Source organism: Rhinoraja longicauda, chromosome 20 (assembly GCF_053455715.1).
Source record: "Rhinoraja longicauda isolate Sanriku21f chromosome 20, sRhiLon1.1, whole genome shotgun sequence".
Lineage (NCBI taxonomy): Eukaryota > Metazoa > Chordata > Chondrichthyes > Rajiformes > Arhynchobatidae > Rhinoraja > Rhinoraja longicauda.
Window position 1 is genome coordinate 17,277,258 of NC_135972.1, and position 22,711 is coordinate 17,299,968.

General features: G+C 49.1%; 1 protein-coding gene across 16 annotated transcripts in view; it reads left to right on the forward strand.

Annotated features, from left to right (window-relative positions):
• The window catches only part of LOC144603593 (F-actin-monooxygenase MICAL3-like), a 201,670-nt gene that overhangs the window by 61,221 nt on the left and 117,738 nt on the right, over positions 1–22,711 (forward strand). For 15 of the 16 annotated variants that reach the window (XM_078417027.1, XM_078417030.1, XM_078417036.1 and 12 more), the window contains 4 exons: positions 2,428–2,518; positions 5,239–5,386; positions 6,591–6,784; positions 10,165–10,268. In XM_078417027.1, coding sequence (XP_078273153.1) covers positions 2,428–2,518; positions 5,239–5,386; positions 6,591–6,784; positions 10,165–10,268 — 537 coding nt within the window. Of the gene's footprint in view, positions 1–2,427; positions 2,519–5,238; positions 5,387–6,590; positions 6,785–10,164; positions 10,269–22,711 lie in introns of those variants that run through there. The other variant, XR_013548640.1, reaches the window with a different exon arrangement.

Sequence of the window (22,711 nt, forward strand, 5' to 3'; positions counted from 1 at the left end):
TGCTGGAGTAAGCGGGTCAGGCAACATCTCTGGAGAACACGGATAGGTGATGTTTTGGGTCGGGAAACGGGACCCGTCTTCCAACTCAACATAGTGGGGCCCGGGAAAAGCAAGGTTGAAGTGTTCAACCAGAAGAGCCAATGGTTGATTCACTTGCCCTCCTCCTGAGTCATCCCTGCTCTGCAGTACGGCTCTGTAGTCAATCAGATCCTTTGTGTGTATCATGGAACGCACGAGTGGCCAGGAAGCGACAGATCCAAAAGACCCAATGCTCAAGAAAGGTTTGAGCTCCCGAGGCAGCTGTACCTCAGGCTGCTTTGCTGTTACAAACCCGACCGTGTGGAATAATGCCCGAGTGTGTCCTCTCAATAAGAAGCAGGAGAAATCCAACTGAGTTAATGACCAGCATTTCACCATCATCTTCCTGCAGCAAATGCAGGAAGGTGTTGCCGACCTCAGCTCTAACCTGCCCGCCGATGTTCAGTTTAGCTGCTCCAGGCCATCACAGCTCCAGGCATTATTACATTCCTGGTCCACACATGAACGAAGAGCCAAACTCCAGCACCGATGTGAGAGACTGCCCCCGAAGTCAAGGGAGCTTTTGATACGAGAAGCCTCCGGTAAAACTGGCAGAAAGGAAGTGATTGCGATTCCTGCAGTCCCCAGGACATCAGTGAATCCAAGGCACTACCACTTGAGTCAATGCATCTCTGCTCACTGCGCAGTGGTCAATTCTATTTGGTGTCACTCACTTAACGATGCAAAAACAAGGGAAAGTCGGACATGAACCATGTAATGATTGCATCTAACAACAGTTTCTTGGCTTGGCATTACCATTGTTTGATAACCCACTATTAAAACCGTGGGTGCATCAGTCAGCACACTCTTAACTGGCCCAGCCCCCTGCTCACTAACAGGACATCCACCACCCCCAGGGAGTGACTCAAACATGACTCCCTGGTGCATCTCCCCCTTTGGAAAGCAATAAGCAGGAGTGGGGCGGAACACTCCCCACCTCTCTGGATGAGCACCGCTCCGATGACTCCTAAGAAGCACGACATCGGTCTGGAAAAAGCAAACCCTAAAATCCTCATTCCACCACCAGTAGTGGTGCGTGCCAGGTACAGGACGTACTCTGGCAACGTAGCCAGGCTTTTTTCACAATACTTCCCAAAGCCCGGCACTTTGGAAAAGGGCAGAAGGTTCGTGGGAACGCCAGTTTCCGGAGGGTCTCTCCCGCAAACCTGCCTGCAATCCCTTCCTTATTGCAGGGTCTAAGCACTGGAACGCATCGAGATAGAGGGCCGTACTCTACTGCACACGGGGAAGCACCCATGGCAGAAGGACTGCAGTGAATCTCCCACCTTCTCAAGGATGATTAGGAATGGGCAATAAATGCTGGCTTGGGCATCAACATGAGCGAATGACAAAAATATCTCCGGATGAAGATTTCCACATCTCCATCCTCTCGTAACATTCCTGATGCATCGTCCAACGTCATCAGACCAACGGCAAACTTAGTCTCCCGACCCTGTCCTCTTCTGGCCTCCATGCTCAAAGGGTCCCTTCCCTCAAGCTCTGCCTCGAGCAGCCAGCCTTAAACTAAACCCACCTTCCATCCAATCCAACCTCCCATCCAACTTCATCAGGAAGTTAAATCTTCTGTGCCCACAAGCTCCCACAGCACCCTGGTGTAGGAGGGACATTCACCTTTGCTCTAGCCCTCAGTAACATCCTATGAGCAATAACAGATCCAATTCCAGCAGCTTGTATCACAACAGCAAAGTTGACCTGTCTGACCCAGCACCCAGCAGTTACCGTGAACACAACCGCACTCCTCCATTTAGTCCTGCTGCTACAGAGGATCCAACCCTAACAGTACAACAGAAAACAGACAGCATCCTTTATCCCCTCTCACAGCAGACACAGCTCCCCACCCTGAGCCTTCACGGTCACCCTCACTTATCAGGGAACTGAGCCGAAGCCATCGGGCAGATGGAAGGGGTGGGATTGGGAGAGGGGTGGTTGGCTATGAGCTTTCAAAGGAGGCTGAAGTTGGATGTAATTCCTTGCAAGGGATGCTGGTTGCAGTCCTGCTTCCTAACCTGTGACCCATACTCTCCAGTTAACTGTTCCTGTTCCATCTCATGCGCGTTTCCGTAGCTTTGGAAGTTTAATGGGAACTGGCTCCTCTTCACAACGGTCTCTCCCAGGAAGAGCTCAAACTTCTAATGTCCCTTTAGCCAAGGCTCCTTCCCCACACCCCACCTCTCTAATATTTTTTACCCTTGGCTGCATGGGCGGGTAATAATGATAACACTTTCAGACATCATCGGCACTAATCCTGCAACAAAGCACTGGCATTTACCCCTGGTGCTGAAAGCTTCCAGCCGCAGCAAGACTGACGTGTCCCCTTGCCTTTGGCAGATACGGCACTTGTGGATCACAGCCAATCAAAAGGCCATCCCAACACCCGAACCTCCCGCAAGTTCAAAGACACCACGCAAGAGGCAGAGCGGTGAGTGAAAGGAGTACGATGTGAGATCCCACGGGAATGGTCACTGGGATTGTCACCATCGATGACCTTCCACCCAATGATTTTGTTGTTTTAGCAATGGCTCGGTCTATAAATGTCCGAGAATGTAAGCGTACTTTAAAGGGTCAGGAGCAGACCTGTTCAGCAGCAGACCTGTAGTTCCACAGGTCCTGCACTGTGGAAGAACAATGCTCTTCAATCAACTTCAACCAACCTCAGCAGCTTAATCCGGGCACACGTCTAGTAGTGCCGTGGAGTTGCTTCTCGTCTGGTCCTGATACTCCATAGTTCTTGACTAACTCATTCAGTCCTGTGCAGACTCTCCTAACCCACGTATCATATCTGTACACCCTTGCCCATACAGTTAGAGTCACAGAAACAGAACCTTCAGCCCACCATGTCCATGCTGACGTTTATGGCCTTCGGCACTTGTCTTCTTAGACTCACACGAACCAATTCCCAATCCTCTCTGACTCTCACCACATCCTTCTGACCTTGCTTTCCAGAACCTCTGCACTACTGATTTCTCTATTTCCGTCCATCTCGTGGCAATGTCCTTGATGTTGACTCCTTTTCTGCAATGCCTCCACAAAATGGATTCACAATTGTGACAATGATGTTTGCAGGCATTTTAGTGACAGGATGACCGTATGCAGAGGTCTTTGCAGGTCTCAGTATCTAGTCACCTTCCCTGATATATTTCATGATTTAGACTTAAATATCGAGTATGAATGATTGGACTAATTGCAAATGGTACAAAAATTAACTGTACTAACGTAGAATACAGACGTATAACAGCGCAGGATGTCGGTGTCAAATATGATACCTGCTTAAACTAATGCTTTCTGCCTGCACATGCTTCACATCCCTCCATTCTGCATATCAACAAGCTTATCTAAGTTTCTTAAATGCAACAATCATAATCTGCTTCCACCAACATCCATCACAACACGTTCAAGGCACCTATCGCTGTCTGTATAAAAGCTAAAGCGTGCATCTCCTTTGAACCTTCTTCCTCCGACCTTATAGCTATGTCCTCTACGATTTGAAATAGAGTCATAGAGTGATACAGTGTGGAAACACGGCCTTCGGCTCAACTTGCCCACACCGGCCAACATGTCCCAGCTACACTAGTGCCACTTGCCTGCGCTTGGTCCATATCCCTCCAAACCTGTCCTATCCCTGTACCTGTCTAACTGATTCTTAAACGTTGGGATAGTCCCAGCCTCAACTACCTCATCTGGCAGCTTGTTCCATACACCCACCACCCTTTGTGTGAATGTTCCGACAGTCTACCTTATCTATGTCTCTCATAACTTATCATTTCTATCAGGTCTCCCCTCAACTTGGATAGTTTTCTCTGGAATGCCAGAGGTTTCTCTATCAGGTCTCACTTCAACCTCTGTCATTCCAGAGAAAACAATCCAAGTTTGTTCAATGTCAGCTTATGGTTAATATCCTCTAATCAGGGAAGCATCCTCATAAACCTATGATGCATCCTCATTTCCTGAAAGGCTGCAGGTTTGGGCAACACAGTGGCATTAAAGACAACGGGGGTGATTCTTTTTACTAACTGTGGTGTAGAATTCAAGAGCTGCGAATTATGCCAAAAGTGTGTTGAGCACAAAGTCCTGAATGCATATTTTGTCAATACCTTACAGCAACAATGTGACATCCCAAGGGAGAGCATTGGAGACCTTTAACCAGGATGTTACCGGGTCTGCAGGAGTTTAATAATCAGGAGAAACCGATGAAAGGTCTCAACCTGAAACATCGACTGTTCCTCTTCCCCCATTGATGCTGCCTGACCTGCTGAGTTCCTCTGGCTGTTTGTTTTGTCCTCCAGATCCCAGCATCTGCGCTCTCTTGTATCTGCCAGATATGGAGAGAAACTACCAAGGCTGGGGTTTTTGCTTCGGAATAGAGGAACCTGAAGGGAGACTTAACCAAGGTGTGTTGTATTCACGCCAAATCTTAAGAGGAATGGAGCAGATGGAGGGAAGTTGTGGTTCGTTTCATTGTGCAAAGGTTGGCTGGGCAGTGGTATTGGTATTAGTAGTGGGGAGGAAAGCTGTGGATGGCAGGGAGCTATCAACGGATTGCACGGAAGGGCAACAACCTGTCAAAGGAAGTTCAGTCCAGAGGAGCACAAGGCAATGCTTTTGAGAATGGCTGGCAGTGCAAGGGGAGAAAGCAAGTGTTTTGGTGCCAGGTCAATTGGCAGAGAGTCAAAGAGCAGGGGATGCTTCATGAAATATTGTGAGTCACGAGAGAGATTCCCGGCGAAGTGGGGCTGTGCTTTTCAGCCTGAGAGTGGAGGGAATCTGGAGCTCCGTGTCTGAAGCCCTAGTTGGATCACAAATAAAACATATCTGGATGAAGAGTCAATAAATTAGTGTTATGGGTCTGAACAGCATTTCCTCAGTCAGCAGAGACATAGGTTGCCTTAAATTTGGACACCGGGCTGATCCTGCACCCGGTCCTGTAATCTCCTACTGGATGATGCACCAAGGTCCTTAAGAACCATTGATCCCTTTCCAGTGCAATCCTGATCGGATTTACCTAACTCTGCACCAACCCCCATTGCTCTACCTTTCTCCATGACCCATCTATCCTGTACTAACTCTCCTGATCCCAATCCCTGCAACTGCACCATTCTCCCCCTGTACCATGTGCTAGTAATGTCTCCTTTCTGTTTACAGACACCTTGGCGCGGTCAAATTTGTTGCTGGCCTGGTGCCAGAAGCAAACGCAGGGCTACAAGAATGTCAACGTGGTCGACCTGACGACATCGTGGAAGAGCGGGCTGGCTCTCTGTGCCATCGTCCATCGATACCGCCCCGACCTGATGTGAGTGTCTGCAGCCACGTCTTGCCTGCTTTGAGGGGCCAGTGGGGAACTGGAACCATAACATACAGAGCTTCCCATCCCCCGCAAAAGGTGGCCTTCGTCAACAAAGCCAAATTTTACTGCTGGCGCTCAGGTTATGCAGCAGTGGCTGACGTACCAATTATTATATTGAATTTGGGCTCCACGTGCGTTATTTTGGGATGTTTGGATTCAACTGAGGCTTATGTTGTGGTCTCACCAGAGTCTTCTGTTCTGTGTGCATGATGTGTTTTCCTAGCAAGGCTGGCCTCTCACTGAAATCCAGTGCAGAATCCTTCAGTGTCCTGTCAGCAGTGTGAATTAATTAGGTCAATGTGTTACTTCTTGATTACTTTCTGGAACACGGCCAGCATTTATTACCATCCACCGAGTAATGTTAGAAGTGATTGTTTTTGTGGTGTTGATGGGATGAGGGTTGGGGGATTTTTACGGACTGGTGACAGATGGTGGGTAATCTTAGAAGAGTCGTGGGGGATCATGATTTTCCATGTGCTTGCTTCCTTCGACCTTTTGGATCATAGAGTGCTCTAACAGGTGAGATGCGCACTGCACCTTACTGTAGGTGTGATATTCTGATGGAGGAAAAAATGTAACTCAGTAATGGTGTGAGTAAACTCACAACATTGTATACACCCATCAGGTTGATTAGTTTTTTTGAGGGCAGGGGCATCTGCCTTCTTCGCGGCTGATGGACAAAGAATGCTTGCATTTCATGACATCAGGCTGCTGTTAATATTGTAATATGGCTTAGTTTGCTGTGCCTTTCAGAAAACCTGTGACTGGCGTGATCTTAGTCCTGAACTCCTGTGCTGCATATTCAAATTATTTCTGTTACCTCAGCCTGTACATTACTAAGTGATTTGGCATCCAAAGAAACAGAGCCCCTGAGAGGAAATAATTCCCCAAATAGGCAGCCCTGAATTCTGAAACAATACTATCTAGTAATAGATCCCCCCCCCACTCCCCAACCAGCAGAGAGCAAAATCGTGTCAAACCCTGTCAGCCATATTTCAGCGAGATCACCCATTTTCCTACGTTCCGGAGAGCAGCTGATCCACTTTTCAGTGCAAGGCCAACTTGTTCAGCCAGTCAATCCACCCAGCAAATCCTGTGACTACCTGATTAATTGATCAATTAACCAATGTTCCTTCCCGTTTGCCTGCAGCGACTTTCAGCAGCTGAACGAGAGGAACGTGGAGAGCAATAACCAGCTGGCATTCGACATTGCCGAGCGTGAGTTTGGGATTTCGCCCATCATGACAGGGAAGGAGATGGCATCAGTGGGTGAACCGGATAAGCTGAGCATGGTGATGTACCTGCTGCAGTTTTACGAGATGCTCAAGGACACCTCTCCTGAGGGTGAGCAGATGCATTTCAGTGCATTTTACTTGAAAAAAATCTGCAGTGTTTAGTTCAGTTTAGAACATAGAAAACAGAGAAAAATAGGTGCAGGAGTAGGCCGTTGGCCCTTCGAGCCAGCACGGCCATTCAATATGATCATGGCTGATCATCTAAAATCAGTACCCCGTTCCTGCTTTTTCTCCCTATCCCTTGATTCCGTTAGCCCTAAGAGCTAAATCTAACTCCCTCTTGAAAACATCTAGTGAATTGGCCTCCATTGCCATCTGTGGCAGCGAATTCCACAGATTCACAACTCACTGGGTCAAAAAGTTTTTCCTCATCTCAGTCCTAAATGGCCTACCCCTTATTCTTAAACTGTGACCCCTGGTTCTGGACTCCCCCAACATCGGGAACATTTTTCCTGCATCTAGCCTGTCCTAATCCTTTAAGAATGTAATATGTTTCTATAAGATCTCCTCTCATCCTTCTAAATTCCAGCGAATACAAGCCCAGTCGACCCATTCTTTCATCATATGTCAGTCCCGCCATCCCAGGAATTAACCTGATGAACCTACGCTGCACTCCCTCAATAGCAATAATGTCCTTCCTCAGATTAGGAGACCCAAATTGCACACAATACTCTAGGTGCAGTCTCACCAGGGCTCTGTACAACTGTAATAGGACCTTCTTGCTCCTAAACTCAAATCCTCACGCAATGAAACATAGAAAATAGGCCAACATGCCATTAGCTTTCTTCATTGCCTGCTGTATCTGCATGCTTACTTTCAGTGACTGATGTACAAGCACACCCACGTCTCGTTGCACCTCCCCTTTTCCTAATCCGACACCATTGACAATATTTCGCTTGGGTAGCTTACACCCCAGAGGTATGAACATTGACTTCTCTAACTTCAAATAGCCTGTGCTTTCTCTCTCTCTTCATCCCCTACCCCCTTCCCAGTTTTCCCACCAGTCTTACTGTCTCCGACTACATTCTATCTCTGTCCCGCCCACTCCCCTGACATCAGTCTGAAGAAGGGTCTCGACCCGAATCATCACCCATTCCTTCTCTCCAGAGATGCTGCCTGTCCCGCTGAGTTACTCCAGTATTTTGTGTCTACCATTCAGATAATAATCTGCCTTCCTATTCTTGCCACCAATGTGGATAACCTCACATTTATCCACATTATACTGTATCTCCCATGCATCTGCCCACTCACCCAACTTATCCAAGTCACCCTGCAGCCTCATAGGATCCTCGCAGCTCACACTGCCACCCAGCTTTGTGTCATCCGCAAACTTGGAGATGTCACATTTAATTCCCACATCTAAATGGTTAATATATATTGTAAGTAACTGGGGTCCCAGCACCGAGCTTTGCAGCACCCCACTAGTCACTGCCAGCCATTCTGAAAAGGACCCGTTAATTCCTACTCTTTGCTTCCTGTCTGCCAACCAGTTCTCTATCCATGTCAATACCCTTCCCCCAATACCATGTGCTGTAATTTTGCACACTAATCTCTTGTAAGGACCTTGTCAAAGGCTTTTTGAAAGTCACACTGCATCCACTGGCTCTCCCTTATACATCCTTAAAAAATTCCAGAAGATTAGTCATGCATGATTTCCTATTCCAGGATTTATTCGCATGGTTGTCATGTTACTGGACCAGACCACCCTTTGGTATTAAAATCATGTTAGTGGACTCGTACTCCAGCTAAATCAGTACCGGTTGTTCTTCTCTCATGCGTGATTCCATGACATGAATTCTATATAATGCGATTGATGAATTTAGAGAACAGTATTTGCATTACCAGGGCTGAATTGTTAATCACGCAATTTCTATCGGGAAATGGAGAACCACTTCAAAGTTACTTTGAAAATTAACAAGCAGAATAACAGCTGCCTTGGGGAAAAGAAATTGTTCCCATGCAACCTGCTTGCAATAATCAGACACCATTCTCCCTTAAGAACAGAATTCACTGCTGGAGGCCTTGAAAATAGTACTTTGTCACTTTTATTGACACTTGTGCAAAGGAACTCAATTAAACAATGTAACATACAATCTTCAGTATTTTTAGCTTGCAGTAACTAGACTAAGCTTAAATTCCTTTATTTTTGAAAATCCTGTGCGAAAAATAATTTTGTAATTGTGAAATGAAACTCTCTAGCCCCTATTCTCCTTTGACACAATTGTTTTATAACACAGTTTACTATTACGCGAGCTTTCTTAGGAACACAACTTTTGCTTTGTAGCAGAACTATCAGTGAACTTGTGTTAAATAACATCTCCATTTTGTGGTGATACAATCATTTGGTTAATAAACTAATACTCCTGGGTATAGTCGTACAGTTTTTGTGGTGAAGGACAATACTCCAAGAGTATTATTGTCGTAGTATTCGGTGGTTAATTCTGGTCTGTACTGGTCTATTTGTGCTAATGGACTGGTATTCAAGCGTGTGGGAAGTGTAGTCATATTCGTTGGATTTGTACACCAGCTACTCCACCTTGTGAAAGGGTCACTAATCCAGGATGTGGCTGTTGATGTGTGACTATTAGCATGTGACATAACATGTGTTGCAGAGTCAGATATTATCGTGTTAATGATCAAGTACCACAGGGTCTGGACCAATAGTCGGAAATCGTGAGTTTGATTGACAACGTAGGGGAACAGATTTAAATTGGTGTGCTTAAGAATCAGGATTGTAAGGATAAAAAGTTTAATGCAGTAAGTGGTTAGCTTCAGGGGTGCATACCACCAGCTCCAGAGGGAAGGGAATTGGAAAAGTCTGGAAGAGAAAAAATTACAGGGTTAAGCTAAAGAGCAGGCAGTTAGGCCAGTTAGGCAGTTTGTCTCAAAGAACTGTCAATGATTTGATGAGCTGGATGCTCCTTCAATGATGCATTTATTTGTGGCCTTTAATTAAGGTGGTTATTGAGAATATTTACCAGTGTATATCATGCAATCACAAATTCCAATGCAGAAGCCCATCAATTCTTAATTCTAAGCAAGAGTGACCACTACCCGATACTCTCCCCAAAGTCCTGCATAAAGAATAAACTTAGTCTCTTCAATCGTTCCTTATAACTACAGCCCTCTATTCCAGGTGCGATCCTGGTGAATCTCTTCTGTGCTCTCTCTGTAGCCACGTCCTTCCTGCAGTGAGCTGACTGGAACTGTACGAGCTTGATTCTAGGCATTTGTTACATTTATCAATCTCTACTGTTGACCCAGGATATGAAAGAAAGTGGGTCTGATTTGGAGTTTGGTTCAATGGAACAGGTTTAAGGGGTTAAGTGGCAGGTCCTGTTCATATAGGCGGCTTGTGATCAGCTGTACTGGCTCATTCTGCGTTTGCAGCCACTGGACTAAAGTTATGAATTGACTTCTCCCCAACAGAATACCTGCTGGGATTTCACACGTCTATAGGGGCTACCACAAAATCGCCCATCTCCTTCCTCACCAGGCTGGGACAGAATATCACACGCAAACGGATGCCAAAGGTAAGCTTCTGAGGAGAAGGGAGGGAAGTGTTGCCTGCTCATTTGTACCGGTGATTCTGCTGCCACAGGGTAGAAGAACAAGGATGGATCTGGTTGAGGTTCCATCACCTCTGGACGTGGCAGCACAAACGCTGAAGGTTGCAAGAGGGATCAGTAGTTGTTTAGACTGAGCCTGCAGAGACTGATTTTCAAAGTCGAAGGTGAAGAGAATTAGGCCTCTGGCCCAGGTAGTTGGAGTATTTCGTTTCCTACACCCTCTGTGGTCCTGACATAAGCTTACTCATGTCCTGAATCAACATCGAGATAAACAAGTGCCTCCCATCACTGATCTTCACAGTTCACCAGTGTCTAGTAACCAACTCCTGACTATTCACTAGTGTCGACTCCTGACAGTGTTCACCAGTGTCCATTAATCCACTCCTGATTGTGTTCACTAGTATCCACTAGACCATCCACAACTAGCCCATTAATCCACTCCAATGTTCATTACTGACGCCCATTGCCCAATGAGTTCACAAGTGCCCACAATCCCACTTCCCACCTGTGCATTACTGGTCACCTTTAGCTGCGTTTACAAGAGTTTTCTAGTGCACTTCCTGCTTGGTTACACCCATGTCACTGCCCCTCATCTGTGCTAACCTTCACAAGCCCACGTCACACTGTGTTCACAAGTATCCACAAATCAACTTCACTCTGTGTTCACCAGTATTTCAAATCTACTTCACACTGTGTTCACAAGTATCCATCGGCCCACTTCACACTTTGTTCACGTGTTCACAAGCCTACATCACACTGTTTACGATGTCAGCAGGCCACCTCCCATTGTATTCATGTGTATCCATGAGCCCACCCCGTTGGATTCACTACTGCTCACCATCAGCTGTGTTTATAGGTGTTGACTGACACACTTCCTGCTCTGTTACACCCACTGCCCCACGCCCCACTTTGAGCTGACATCCTCGAGCCCACATCCTGTTGTTCACAATTGTCCAGAAAGCTGTTTCACACTGTGTTCATGAGTATTCACAAGCAAACTTAACACTGTGTGCATGAGTGTCAGCAGTCTCACGTCTCACTGTGTTCATAATTATCCACAAACCCGCTTCACACAGTGTTCGCAGGTTCTGCAGACCCACTTCCCATTGTGATCTACGGCCATACAACATAGACCATTCGGCCCACCTACTCCATGGTCGTGGAGGCCCACAGGCTTGGTTGCGGCTGCGTTCAAAGGCCATTTAGCCATTTCCATTGTCTTCACGAGTGCCAGGACAGCAATTTGCACCATTCTCCAGTAGCGCTGCTATACTGTCATCCTTCACCAGTGGCCGCTGTCCAGTTCACGTCATGTCCCTCCACCAGACTGCAGTCATACCCTCGAGGATATTACCTGCTCTTCCACTGAGGTGCCGACCCAGGGGATTGGCACAGACCCCCAGCATCAGTTGACAGATTTCTCTCTGTGTTTCTGTTTTAGGATGATGTAAAAAAAGAGGCAGGAAGCTACTTGGCAGAGAAACATGTGAGTTAGTTCAGGTAGAAGGAACGTCAACTCCACTCACCCTGTGAGTTCAGTGACTCCTGACCCCACTCACCCTGTGAGTACCGTTACTCCTGACCCCACTCACCCAGTGAGTACAGTGACCCCTGACCCCACTCACCCTGTGAATACAGTGACCGCTGACCCCACTCACCCTGTCTACAGTGTGACCCCTGACCTAACTCACATCTAGTACACAGTAACCCCCTGACCCTGGTCACATTGTGTTTTTAAAAAAACCTTGCCCACCCTCACTCGATGTACAGAGAGAGAGCCCCCCTTCCCTGTTGCCCCTATAAATTGGTGCCTTGATCGCACCTACCCTCTGTACAGAGTGACGCTTGACCTCTCAGACTCTGTGTTCATGACCTCTCAGACTACCTGGCCATGAGTACAGAGAAATCTCTGTCCCTATGGAACCTGGGTCTAGAGTGACCACTGGAAACTCTGACCCTCAGTACGGTGACCATGGTCTTATGCCCTGTGACCCCTGACCCCACCGACCCCACATATGGACAGAATCCTGATGCCTGACCTGATGTCCAGTGATCCCTGACCCTGTATAAGGGATATTGATGTCAGGTTGATGTCCATACCCCTCACACCAAGTGCAGGGAACCATTCCGGGCATGGTGGTCAGTTCAGATTTACATTGGGAGCGGACCTGGAGATTGTTGGTGGGTTTATATCTTTGTCTCTGTCTTTTAGGATAATATAGACTGACGTGGGCCCGTTGGGTCCAAATCTCTCCTGCGGGCGGTCCTGCGGGCGCGGCAACCCCTGTTGGGTGGAAACCTCTGCTGTGGGCCCAGCAACCTTACCGATCCATGGACCGGTGGCCGGGTGGGGAGTGTCCCCCAGGGCCGTGGGCGGGCAAGGGGGGACAGGGAAGGGGAGAGGGAGGCACTCACGTCGGCCCCGGGTGTCCATCACGTTGGCCAGAGCGAGCCATGGACCCGAAACCTCTCCTGCAGCAGTCGGCGGCGAACGGCAGCGACGACCATTTTGTTGGACCCTCTGCCGCCGCGCTGCATCAAGGGAGGAAGGTCAGGTGCGGGGCACGCCGGGATGGGCGCCGGCCCTCCTGGGGGGGGGAGGGCATTTGTTAAAGTTTATGAAGTTCATTCTTTTTTTTTAAGTAAGAAAAGTTGATCTATTGAGACCGCGGGGGAATGGTGTGTAGGGTGAGCCTAAAGTTGTTGCGCTATCGTGTACTGTTTTTTTCCGGATAAAAACCGCACAAAGAAACATACAGGACAAGGACAAACAAACAAATGGGGGAACAAACAAGATGAGAGCTTTAGAGATAGAGCTTTAGAGATAGATGGATGGATGGATGGATGGATGGATGGATGGATGGATGGATGGATGGATGGATGGATGGATGGATGGATGGATGGATGGATGGATGGATGGATGGATGGATGGATGGATGGATGGATGGATGGATGGATGGATGGATGGATGGATGGATGGATGGATTAATGGAACGAATGAACGTGCAACAATGTGCAGGCTGGCAGACAAACAAGTGAGTTAGTTCTAGTAGTTTAGTTTAGTTTAGAGATACAGTGCAGAAACAGGCCCTTCGGCCCACCGAGTCAGCGTGGGCCAGCGATTCCCGTAGACTAGCACTATCCTACACACTCGGGACAATTTACAATTTTTGCAGAAGCCAATTAACCTACAGACCTGTATGTCTTTGGTATGTGGGAGGAAACCGGAGCACCCGGGCAAAACCCACACAGTCCCTGGGAGATGTCTAAACTCCGTACAGGCAGCACCTGTAGTTAGGATCGAACCTGGGTCCCTGGTGCTGTAAACTCTACCGCTGTGCCACCGTGCCGTAGGGGAAATGACAACCCCACTGACCTGTGAATACAGTGACCTATGACCCCACTCACCCTGTCTACAGAATGACCCCTGGCTCCACTGTCCTAAACACAGTCACTGTGCTACCCCTACCCCGACCCCACACACAGTGCACAGACTGAACCCCGGCCTCACCAACCTTGCTTCTCATTTCCTTCACTGACTGTGTGATAAAAGAACTTCCGGACTCCTCTCCCCCACACACCTGTATCCCAAATAGTTTATGAGAATGGATGAATGATTTGATTCTGTTTCTTTCCAATTTTAGGAAACTTTACGTTATACACCAGCTGTACCTGAGAGATCAGTGAGTTTGCCCTCTAGTGCAGTGACTGAGGCTTTCAGCTCATTAAGCACCTTGACCCAAGTTCCTCTTGAGCTAGACCCTGTCTCCAGACTGAGCCTGCCCTCACCCACTGACCCCCATGTACGGTGTAACCCCTGAACCCGCTGACCCTATGTGCAGTGTGACCCTTGAACCTCCTGAACCATGTACGCAGTGTGACTCTTGAACCCAGTGATCCATGTACGCAGTGTGACCCTTAAACCCAGTGTTCCTTGTACACACCATGATCTCTGAACCCAGTCACCCATGCACAGTGTAATCACTGAACCCACTAACCCTGTGTACAGAGCAAACCCCCCCTCCTCCACTGTATAGACTGGTACAGCGTGACTCCTGACACCACTGATCCTGTACACAAGGACCCCTAACCCTGCTGACCTGGCGTAGACTGACCCCTCACCCATGTACTGACTGGTACACTGCGAACCCTGGTCCTATTGATCCTTTGAACAGTATTACCTCTTCCCTGCACTGACCAATACACTGTGACCTCTCAATCTACTGACCCTGACCCTTGTATCAGCACGTACACTGTGACCCATGAACCTGTGGATACTGGTTATTTAATCATCATGTGTCGCCACTTTGTGACGCCCCTCCCTCCAGGTGACGCCCCTCCCTCCAGGTGACGCCCCTCCCTCCAGGTGACGCCCCTCCCTCCAGGTGACGCCCCTCCCTCCAGGTGATGCCCCTCCCTCCAGGTGATGCCCCTCCCTCCAGGTGACGCCCCTCCCTCCACGTGACTCTTCCCTTCCGTGACGTGTCTCCCTCCAACTTCTTTTCCTGTTAATATGCCTTGACTAGCAGAAATTGTATCTTCAATGTGGACAGCATGCCTTCAGCTGCCATTTACAGGAGAGCCATTCACACTTCCAACCTATTTTCCCATTCCCTGTTTCCCAGCAGGCTAGTTCTTTCTCTCCGTGAGACTGAGTCCTTTGTGCCCCACCTGCCCAATCATAAAAGTCACCCGTTTTCTATCTCTCCTTGTTGTTTTGATTAATATCTGAAAAACCGGGAAGGAAACCTCCAGATGCCAGGCTAAACCTGCCTAGTAGGTGGAGTCTGCATTAACCCCTGGGTGGAGGACGCAGACACCATCAGGACGTTCTGGTGGGAGTGCGTTTCCGAGCTGCTCACACCGCTCCAGCTGGGTTCACACCGGGACCATGTCCACCCCTTCCACAGACGGTTGCAGTCCAGCCCCTTGAATGGAAATTGTTGATTCAATTCTGATTTCTACCTAACTTTTTCCAAGGATCAAGACTATAAAAAAACAGGAAATGCCGGAGATACACAGTAGGTCGAACAGCATTGAGGAGTTAGGAAGCGTTAATCTTTCAGCTCAACGATCCTTCATCTGGGCTGGTGAAAGTGGTTTGAAGATGCAGGGGGATGGCGGGAATGGAGGGGTAGATCTGCCGTCGGGCTGGAGAGGCTGGACAAGGTGATGGGTGCCGGGTCAGGCGGAGACACTGAGCCAGGTCAAGAAACAGAGGATGGACCTAGAGGAGGTAGAATCGTACAGCACAGCAACTGGCCTTAAAGCTCACCTCATCTAAGCCGGCCAGCTGTGATGTCTATCTATTCCTACCCCCTGTGGTCTGAAGGCAGATGTATCACAAAGTGGTACCCAATGATTTTGGTTTCCCCAGTGCAGCGGAGACCATTCTGTGAACACTGAATGCTGTCCACTAGATTGTAAGAAGTGCAAGTGAATGACTACTTCACCTGGATAAACTATTTGGGTCCCTGGATAGTGGGAAGAGGTGAAAAGACAAATGTATCCCCTGTGGGTGCAGGGAAATTGCTGCAAGAAACGGGGTGGTTGGTGAGAACTGAAACCAGGGAGTGATGGAGGGAACGTTCCCTGTGAAATACAGAAGGGGAAGGAGAGAGGGAGGTGGGTCTGGAGGTTTTAAGGTGGCGGAAATGGGAGAGAGTGATCTGTTGGATGCATTGGCTGGTGGGGTGGGAGGTGAGGACCAGGGGAGCTCGATTCCTGTTCTGTTTCGTAGGAGAGGGTGAGAGCAGAGGCATGGGTAATGAATCAGATGCAGTCAAGAGCTTTGTTAGGAGTGGTAAAGGGGAAGCCAGTGTTCAGGAAGAACGAAGACAAGTACGGAAAGTCTCTTCCTCGGAGCAAACCACGACGGAGATGGAAGAGCTGGGAGAGTAGAACAGAGTCCTTGCATAAGGCAGGACGAAGAGTAGTCTAGAAAGCTGGGGGAGTCGACAGGCTTGTAATGAGTCTTGGTGGCTAGATCTGAGATGGAGATTGAGAGGTCCAGAAAGGAGAAGGAAAGAGTCGGCGATTGACCATGTGAAGGTGAGGACAGGGTTGAAATGGCAGCAAAAGTGATGAAATGTTCGAGTTCAACATGAGTGCAGGAAGCAGCACCAAGGTAGTCATGGATGTACTGAAAGAAAAGTTGAGGGAATGGGTTCCGATAGGACTGACAACAAAGACTGTTCCCAGAAAAGTCAGGCCTGGCTTGAGCTCATGCGAGTGCCCAAAGATGCACCAATGGGTGGAGTTCAAGAAGAAGTTGTTCAATGTGAGGACGTTGAGCCAGGTGAATGGGTGTGTTGGGCTTGGGAATTGGTTGGGCCTCTACTCAAGCAAGAAGTGGAGGCCCTGTGGACACTCATGATGTGGGATGTGGGATGGTGATGTAAAGAGACTACGTCCATGGTTAGCACCAGAGAATTGCAAACAGGCAAGGTGTTGGACGGCATTAGAGGTGTCACGGATGACATCAGTCTTTTGTGGTGTTTGGTTGACACCGGACACATTAGACGGACAGCGTTCGTTGTTGCCTCGCCGGCGATTGTGTTGAGGATTCTGTGCTTCTGATTCACCGAATTTTCCCAGGACGTCCATCATGCTCTCGTCCTTTACAGCCAATAACACCACTGCATTCACCATCCCCACCAGAGCCTTATTTTCACTCCCCTTGTCTGTGCGTTCCTTGTCTGAGGCACCTTCCCCGCTCCACAACATCCTTCTTTGGATACCACTCTTTAACGTCACTCAGAGGGAGCCCTGTTGACACTGGCCCAGTGCACACCTGCACATACTGGGGTGTATAGCAACTGTGTACACAGGCGCGTGTGTACAGTGCCCCGCAGACTGCTGGGAAGCCTGAGTATGTGTGCCCAAGTGGACAATGTATTAGTCTCTCCTTCACACAGCAGTGTTCACCCAACTCACCCTAGGTATGGTGACACCAGAGCTGTCGACTGTAAGATCATTAACTACTGTCCTCCCCACCCTGACCCCACCCATCCCGTGTACACTGACACTCTCCCCACCCACCCCGTGTACTCTGACCCTGTCCTCTCCTTTTCAGATTTGTTAACATTCATTTTGTGTTTTAGATTATCGATAGAAGTAAGACAGTTCAAACTCCATTAGCGAAACAAGTGAGTGTGTCCGTTGTACACAATGTCACCATTGATTCTGTGTAGAGTGTCAACCCACCTACTCGGAGTTTGTAACTGACCCAAGGTACAGAGTAACACCTGACCCCCCCAGTGTAGAGGCTGACCCCTGACCCCCCCCAGTGTAGCAGCTGACCCCTGACCCCAGACCCCGTACAGAGCAGTCCCTGTCCCCACTGACCTTGTGTTGTATAGTGACCCCTGACCCCACTCACTGCAGTCACCCCTGACCCCATTGCCCCTATATAGAGAGAAACGTCTTCCCCATGGACCCTGTGTGCAGAGAGACCATTGAGACCTCTGATCCTTTGTATAGTCACAGCTGACCCTGAGTATCGGCAGAACCCCAATCTCACTGACCCGGTGACCCCTGCCCCTGTTTAAAGAATGATGAAGGGTCTCAACCCGAAATGTCACCTATAACTTTTCTCCAGAGATGCTGCCTGACCCGCTGAGTTACTCCAGATTTCTGTGCCCATCTAAGGGGTGATGATGTCGGGTGAAGTCCCTACCACTCGCACCCAGTGTAGGGGATGATCCCAGGCACGGTGGTCAGTACGGATTTACATCGGGAGTGGGCCTGCAGTTTGTTTTTGGGCTTATCTCTATGTCTCTGTGTTTTAGGAAAATTCATTACTTGAAGCATTGACCAGGCCTTCACCGATACAAGTGAGTTAGTTCAGGTAGAGGGTAGGACAACCTTACCCACAGTGTGAACACAATGATCCCTGACCCCACTCGCCCAGGGTCACCCCTGACCCCATGCACTGTGTTCAGGGTCACCCCTGACCCCATGCACAGGGTCACCTTGACCCCACTGACCTGTCCACAATGACCCCTGACCCCACACATGTTCAGGGTCACCCCTGACACCACACGCTGCATAGAGGGTCACCTCTGATCCACTGACCTGTGCACAAAGTGACCCCTGAATGCACTCACACTGTACATTGACTGCCCATCCCACTGCCTGTCTGTACAGAGTGCTTCTGTCGCCTGACCCCCTAGTCCCCGTGTACGGGGTGACCACACGTTCCCAGTGCACAACGAGACCCCTGTCCCTGCTATCTCTGGGTAGAGCGAGAGAGAGACCACCGTTCTCACTGACCCTATTTATTTGGAGACATTTCATCCCAATCAGCATGTCTGCTGAACTGTTTGAGCCTGTGTGCAGAGAGATCCCTTTCCCCTCTGACCCTGGTAGTCCCCAGTCACCTCTAACCTTGCCTCGGATGGGGTTCATGTCCCATCGGGTGGGGCCTGTCCCCTGGGGCCGGTGCTGTCGTCACCAGGTGCCCCCGTGGTCCGGTTGCCGGTTTCCCGGTGTGAACACCAGCCCTGGGTCTGCTGCATCACTGCCGCAGATCACCGAGACTACTCCCACCTCTGACGTCCTGTGTGTTTGTGTTTTAGGATTATGGTAGAACTGTCGCAACTATGAAGATTGCAGGGAAACAAGTGAGTTAGTGCCAGCGTACAGAGAGTAGCAGCAACCCACTGTGTAGACTGACTCCTGACCCCACTGACCTTGTGTAAGGAGTGACCCCTGACCCCACTGACCCTGTGTACAGAATGAACACTGGCCACTCCAGCTTGTGTGCAAAGGGACCTCTGAACCCTGTGTACAGTTTGACCCTGTTGCCTTTGACCTTACTGTTCGAGTGACTCCTGAACACTAGGTGACAATCTGATTTCTCTGACCCTTTGTTCAGTGACCCCTGACCTTATGTATAGTCATTACTGAGCCCTGACCTCACTGAGCTTATGTTCACGTGCATCTCCTATAACCACATCTACTGCATTCAATGCTATCGACGTGGCCTGCTCAACATTGGCGAGACTGTTTTGTCGAACGCTTACAGTCGGTCCACTAAGGCCTGTTTGATCTCCCTGTTACTAACCGTGTTAACTCCCCTTCCTACTCCCATATTGACTTTTCTGTCCTGTGCCTCCTTCATTACCAGAGTGAGGACACATGTGAACTGGAGGAACTACGACTCATATTCTGCTTGAGTAACCTACAACCCAACAACATGAACGTTAAATTCTCAGATTTTAGCTATCCCTCCTCTCCCAGCACCTCTGCTGATTATTATCATATCATATCATATCATATATATACAGCCGGAAACAGGCCTTTTCGGCCCTCCAAGTCCGTGCCGCCCAGTGATCCCCGTACATTAACACTATCCTACACCCACTAGGGACAATTTTTACATTTTACATTTACCCAGCCAATTAACCTACATACCTGTACGTCTTTGGAGTGTGGGAGGAAACCGAAGATCTCGGAGAAAACCCACGCAGGTCACGTCTAGGTCTTCTCGTGCATACATTGATACCACTCCCTCTCCCCTCTCACCCTTTCCCCCCACTACTGAGTGACCACTGCCTCCCTCTGACCCTGAGTACTGAGTGACCCTTGAGCCCGCTCACCCTGTGTACAGCGCGACCCCTGATCCCACTAACACTGTGCAGTGACCCCCCCCGGCCCCACCAACATTCTGTAGTAGCCCCATTCACCTGCGGTAGTGATGAAGCAGACCCAGGGCCGGTGCTGTCATCACTCGGTGCCCCCGTGTTCCGGTTGCCGGTTTCCCGGTGTGAACACCAGCCCTGGGTCTGCTTCATCACTGCCGCAGATCACTGACACCGACTCCCACCTCTGACTTCCTGTGTGTTTGTGTTATAGGATTATGGTAGAAGCGTTGCAGCTATGAAGATTGCAGGGAAACAAGTGAGTTAGTACCCGCGTACAGAGAGTAGCAGGAACCCACTGTGTGCAGAGACACCTGACCCCACTGACCTTGTGTAGGGAGTGACCCCTGACCCCACTGACCCTGTGTACGGAGTGACCCTTGACTCTGCTGTCCCTTTGGTCATAGTGATCCATATTCCTGCCCCACGTACAAAATCCCCGCTTACCTCACTAATCCTTTGTACAGAATGAACATTGGCCACACCAGCCTTTGTGCAAAGGAAACTGAACTCTTTGACCCTGTGTATGGTTTGACCCTGTTGCCTTTGACCTTACTGTTTGAGTGAACCCTGAACACACGAGAGTGACAATCTGGTTCCTCTGACCCTGAGTACTGAGTGACCCTTGAGCCCACTCATCCTGTGTACAGTGCGACCCCTGACCCCACTAACACTGTGTGCAGTGACCCCCCCCGGCCCCACCAACATTCTGTAGTTGCCCCATTCACCCCATGAGGAGAGTGACCCCCGACCTCTCAGAGGGCCCCCATTCACCTCTAACCTTGCCTCGGATGGAGTTCATGTCCAAACCCAGGCATCGGGTGAGGCCTGTCCCCCGGGGCCGGTGCTGTCCTCACTCGGTGCCCCCGTGGTCCGGTTGCCGGTTTCCCGGTGTGAACACCAGCCCTGGGTCTGCTTCATCACTGCCGCAGATCCCACTTCTAACGTCCTGTGTGTTTGTCTTTTAGGATTATGATAGAGGTGTTACATCTATGAAGATTGCAGGGAGACAAGTGAGTTAGTAGCCGCGTACAGAGAGTAGGAGGAACTCATTGTGTACAGAGTAACCCCCTGACCCCACTGCTCTTGTGCGCTGTGACTCTTGCCCCCATGTACAGAGGGACCCTTGTCCTGATTGACTGCACAGTCGTACAACACTAGCAACAGGCCCTTTGGCCCACCATGGCCTTGCCAATTATTGGGCCCATCTATACTAATCCCATTTACCTACAAATGGACCTGTCTCCTGTGCCTGTGCGATGCAAGGGCATGTCTAGATGCTTCTTAAATGCTGTGATGTCTCTGCCTCCACCACTGCTTCAGGCAACACATTCCAGGTTCCAATCACACTCTTTGTGAAATAATTTCAGTCGTCTCTAACCCTCTCACTTTAAACCCATTCCCTCAAATCGTAGACACCTATACCATGGGAACCATTCAATATCTCAAATTGTCTAAGCATGTTCCCCATTGTAATCAGACCTGTCCTATCGTGTGGCGACCACAATACTCGAGGTGAAGCCTGACCAGTGTTTTATAAAGCTGCAACACCATGTCCCTGCTCTTATATTCTCTGCCCTGACCAGTGAAGACAAGCATCCCAGATGCCTTCTTCACCACCCTCTCCCGTTGCCAGTTCCAGGGATCAGAGGGCCTCGACCCAAAGGTCCCTCTGTTTATCAACACTCTAGGGCTCTGCCAATTACTGTGTACACCTTACCCTTGACTGCCCTCCACAAGTGCACCGCCTCAAAATTGTCAGGATTAAATACCATCTACCGTTGCTCCATCCAGCCTTCCACCTGATCCATACCATGTTGTAGTCTCAGACAACCCACTCCCTCTCCACAGAAACACCAAGTCACCCATTGAAGCCCATGTACTGACTGACCCTGATCCAACTAAACCTGTGAACAGAGTGACCCCACTCCCCCATAACGTGTATGCAGATTGAGCCCTGACCACTACCCTGCGTACAATAGACAATAGGTGCAGGAGTAGACCATTCGGCCCTTCGAGCCAGCACCGCCATTCAATGTGATCATGGCTGTTCATTCACAATCAGTACCCCATTCCTGCCCTCACCCCATACCCCCTAACTCCGCTATCATTAAGAGCTCTATCTAACTCTCTCTTGAAAGCATCCAGTGAATTGGCTTCCACTGCCTTCTGAGGCAGAGAATTCCACAGATTTACAACTCTCCGAGTGAAAACGTTTTTCCTCATCTCCATTCTAAATGACCTACCCCTTATTCTTAAACTGTGGCCCCTGGTTCTGGACTCCCCCAACATTGGTAACTTGTCCTGCATCTAGCGTGTCCAATCCCTTATTGATCTTATATGTTTCAATAAGATCCTCTCTCATCCTTCTAAATTCCAGTGTATACAAGCCTAGTTGCTACAGTCTTTCAACATATAATAATAATAATAATAATAATGCATTACATTTATATAGCGCTTTTCAAACACTCAAAGACGCTTTACAGGGATTTCTAGAACATAGAGAAGTGAATAAATAGATAAATAAGTAAACGAACAAAGAAAGGAGACAGAAGGTGAGGTGACCTTCAGTGGTTGAAGGCAGTGCTGAAGAGGTGAGACTTCAGTGATGTTTTGAATGTGGTGAGTGAGGAGGAGTCTCTGACGGTTTGGGGTAGTGAGTTCCATAGGGTGGGAGCAGCGATGGAGAAAGCCCTGTCCCCCCAGGATCTGAGTTTGGTCCGGATGGGGGGGGACAGGAGATTGCCAGCAGCAGAGCGGAGG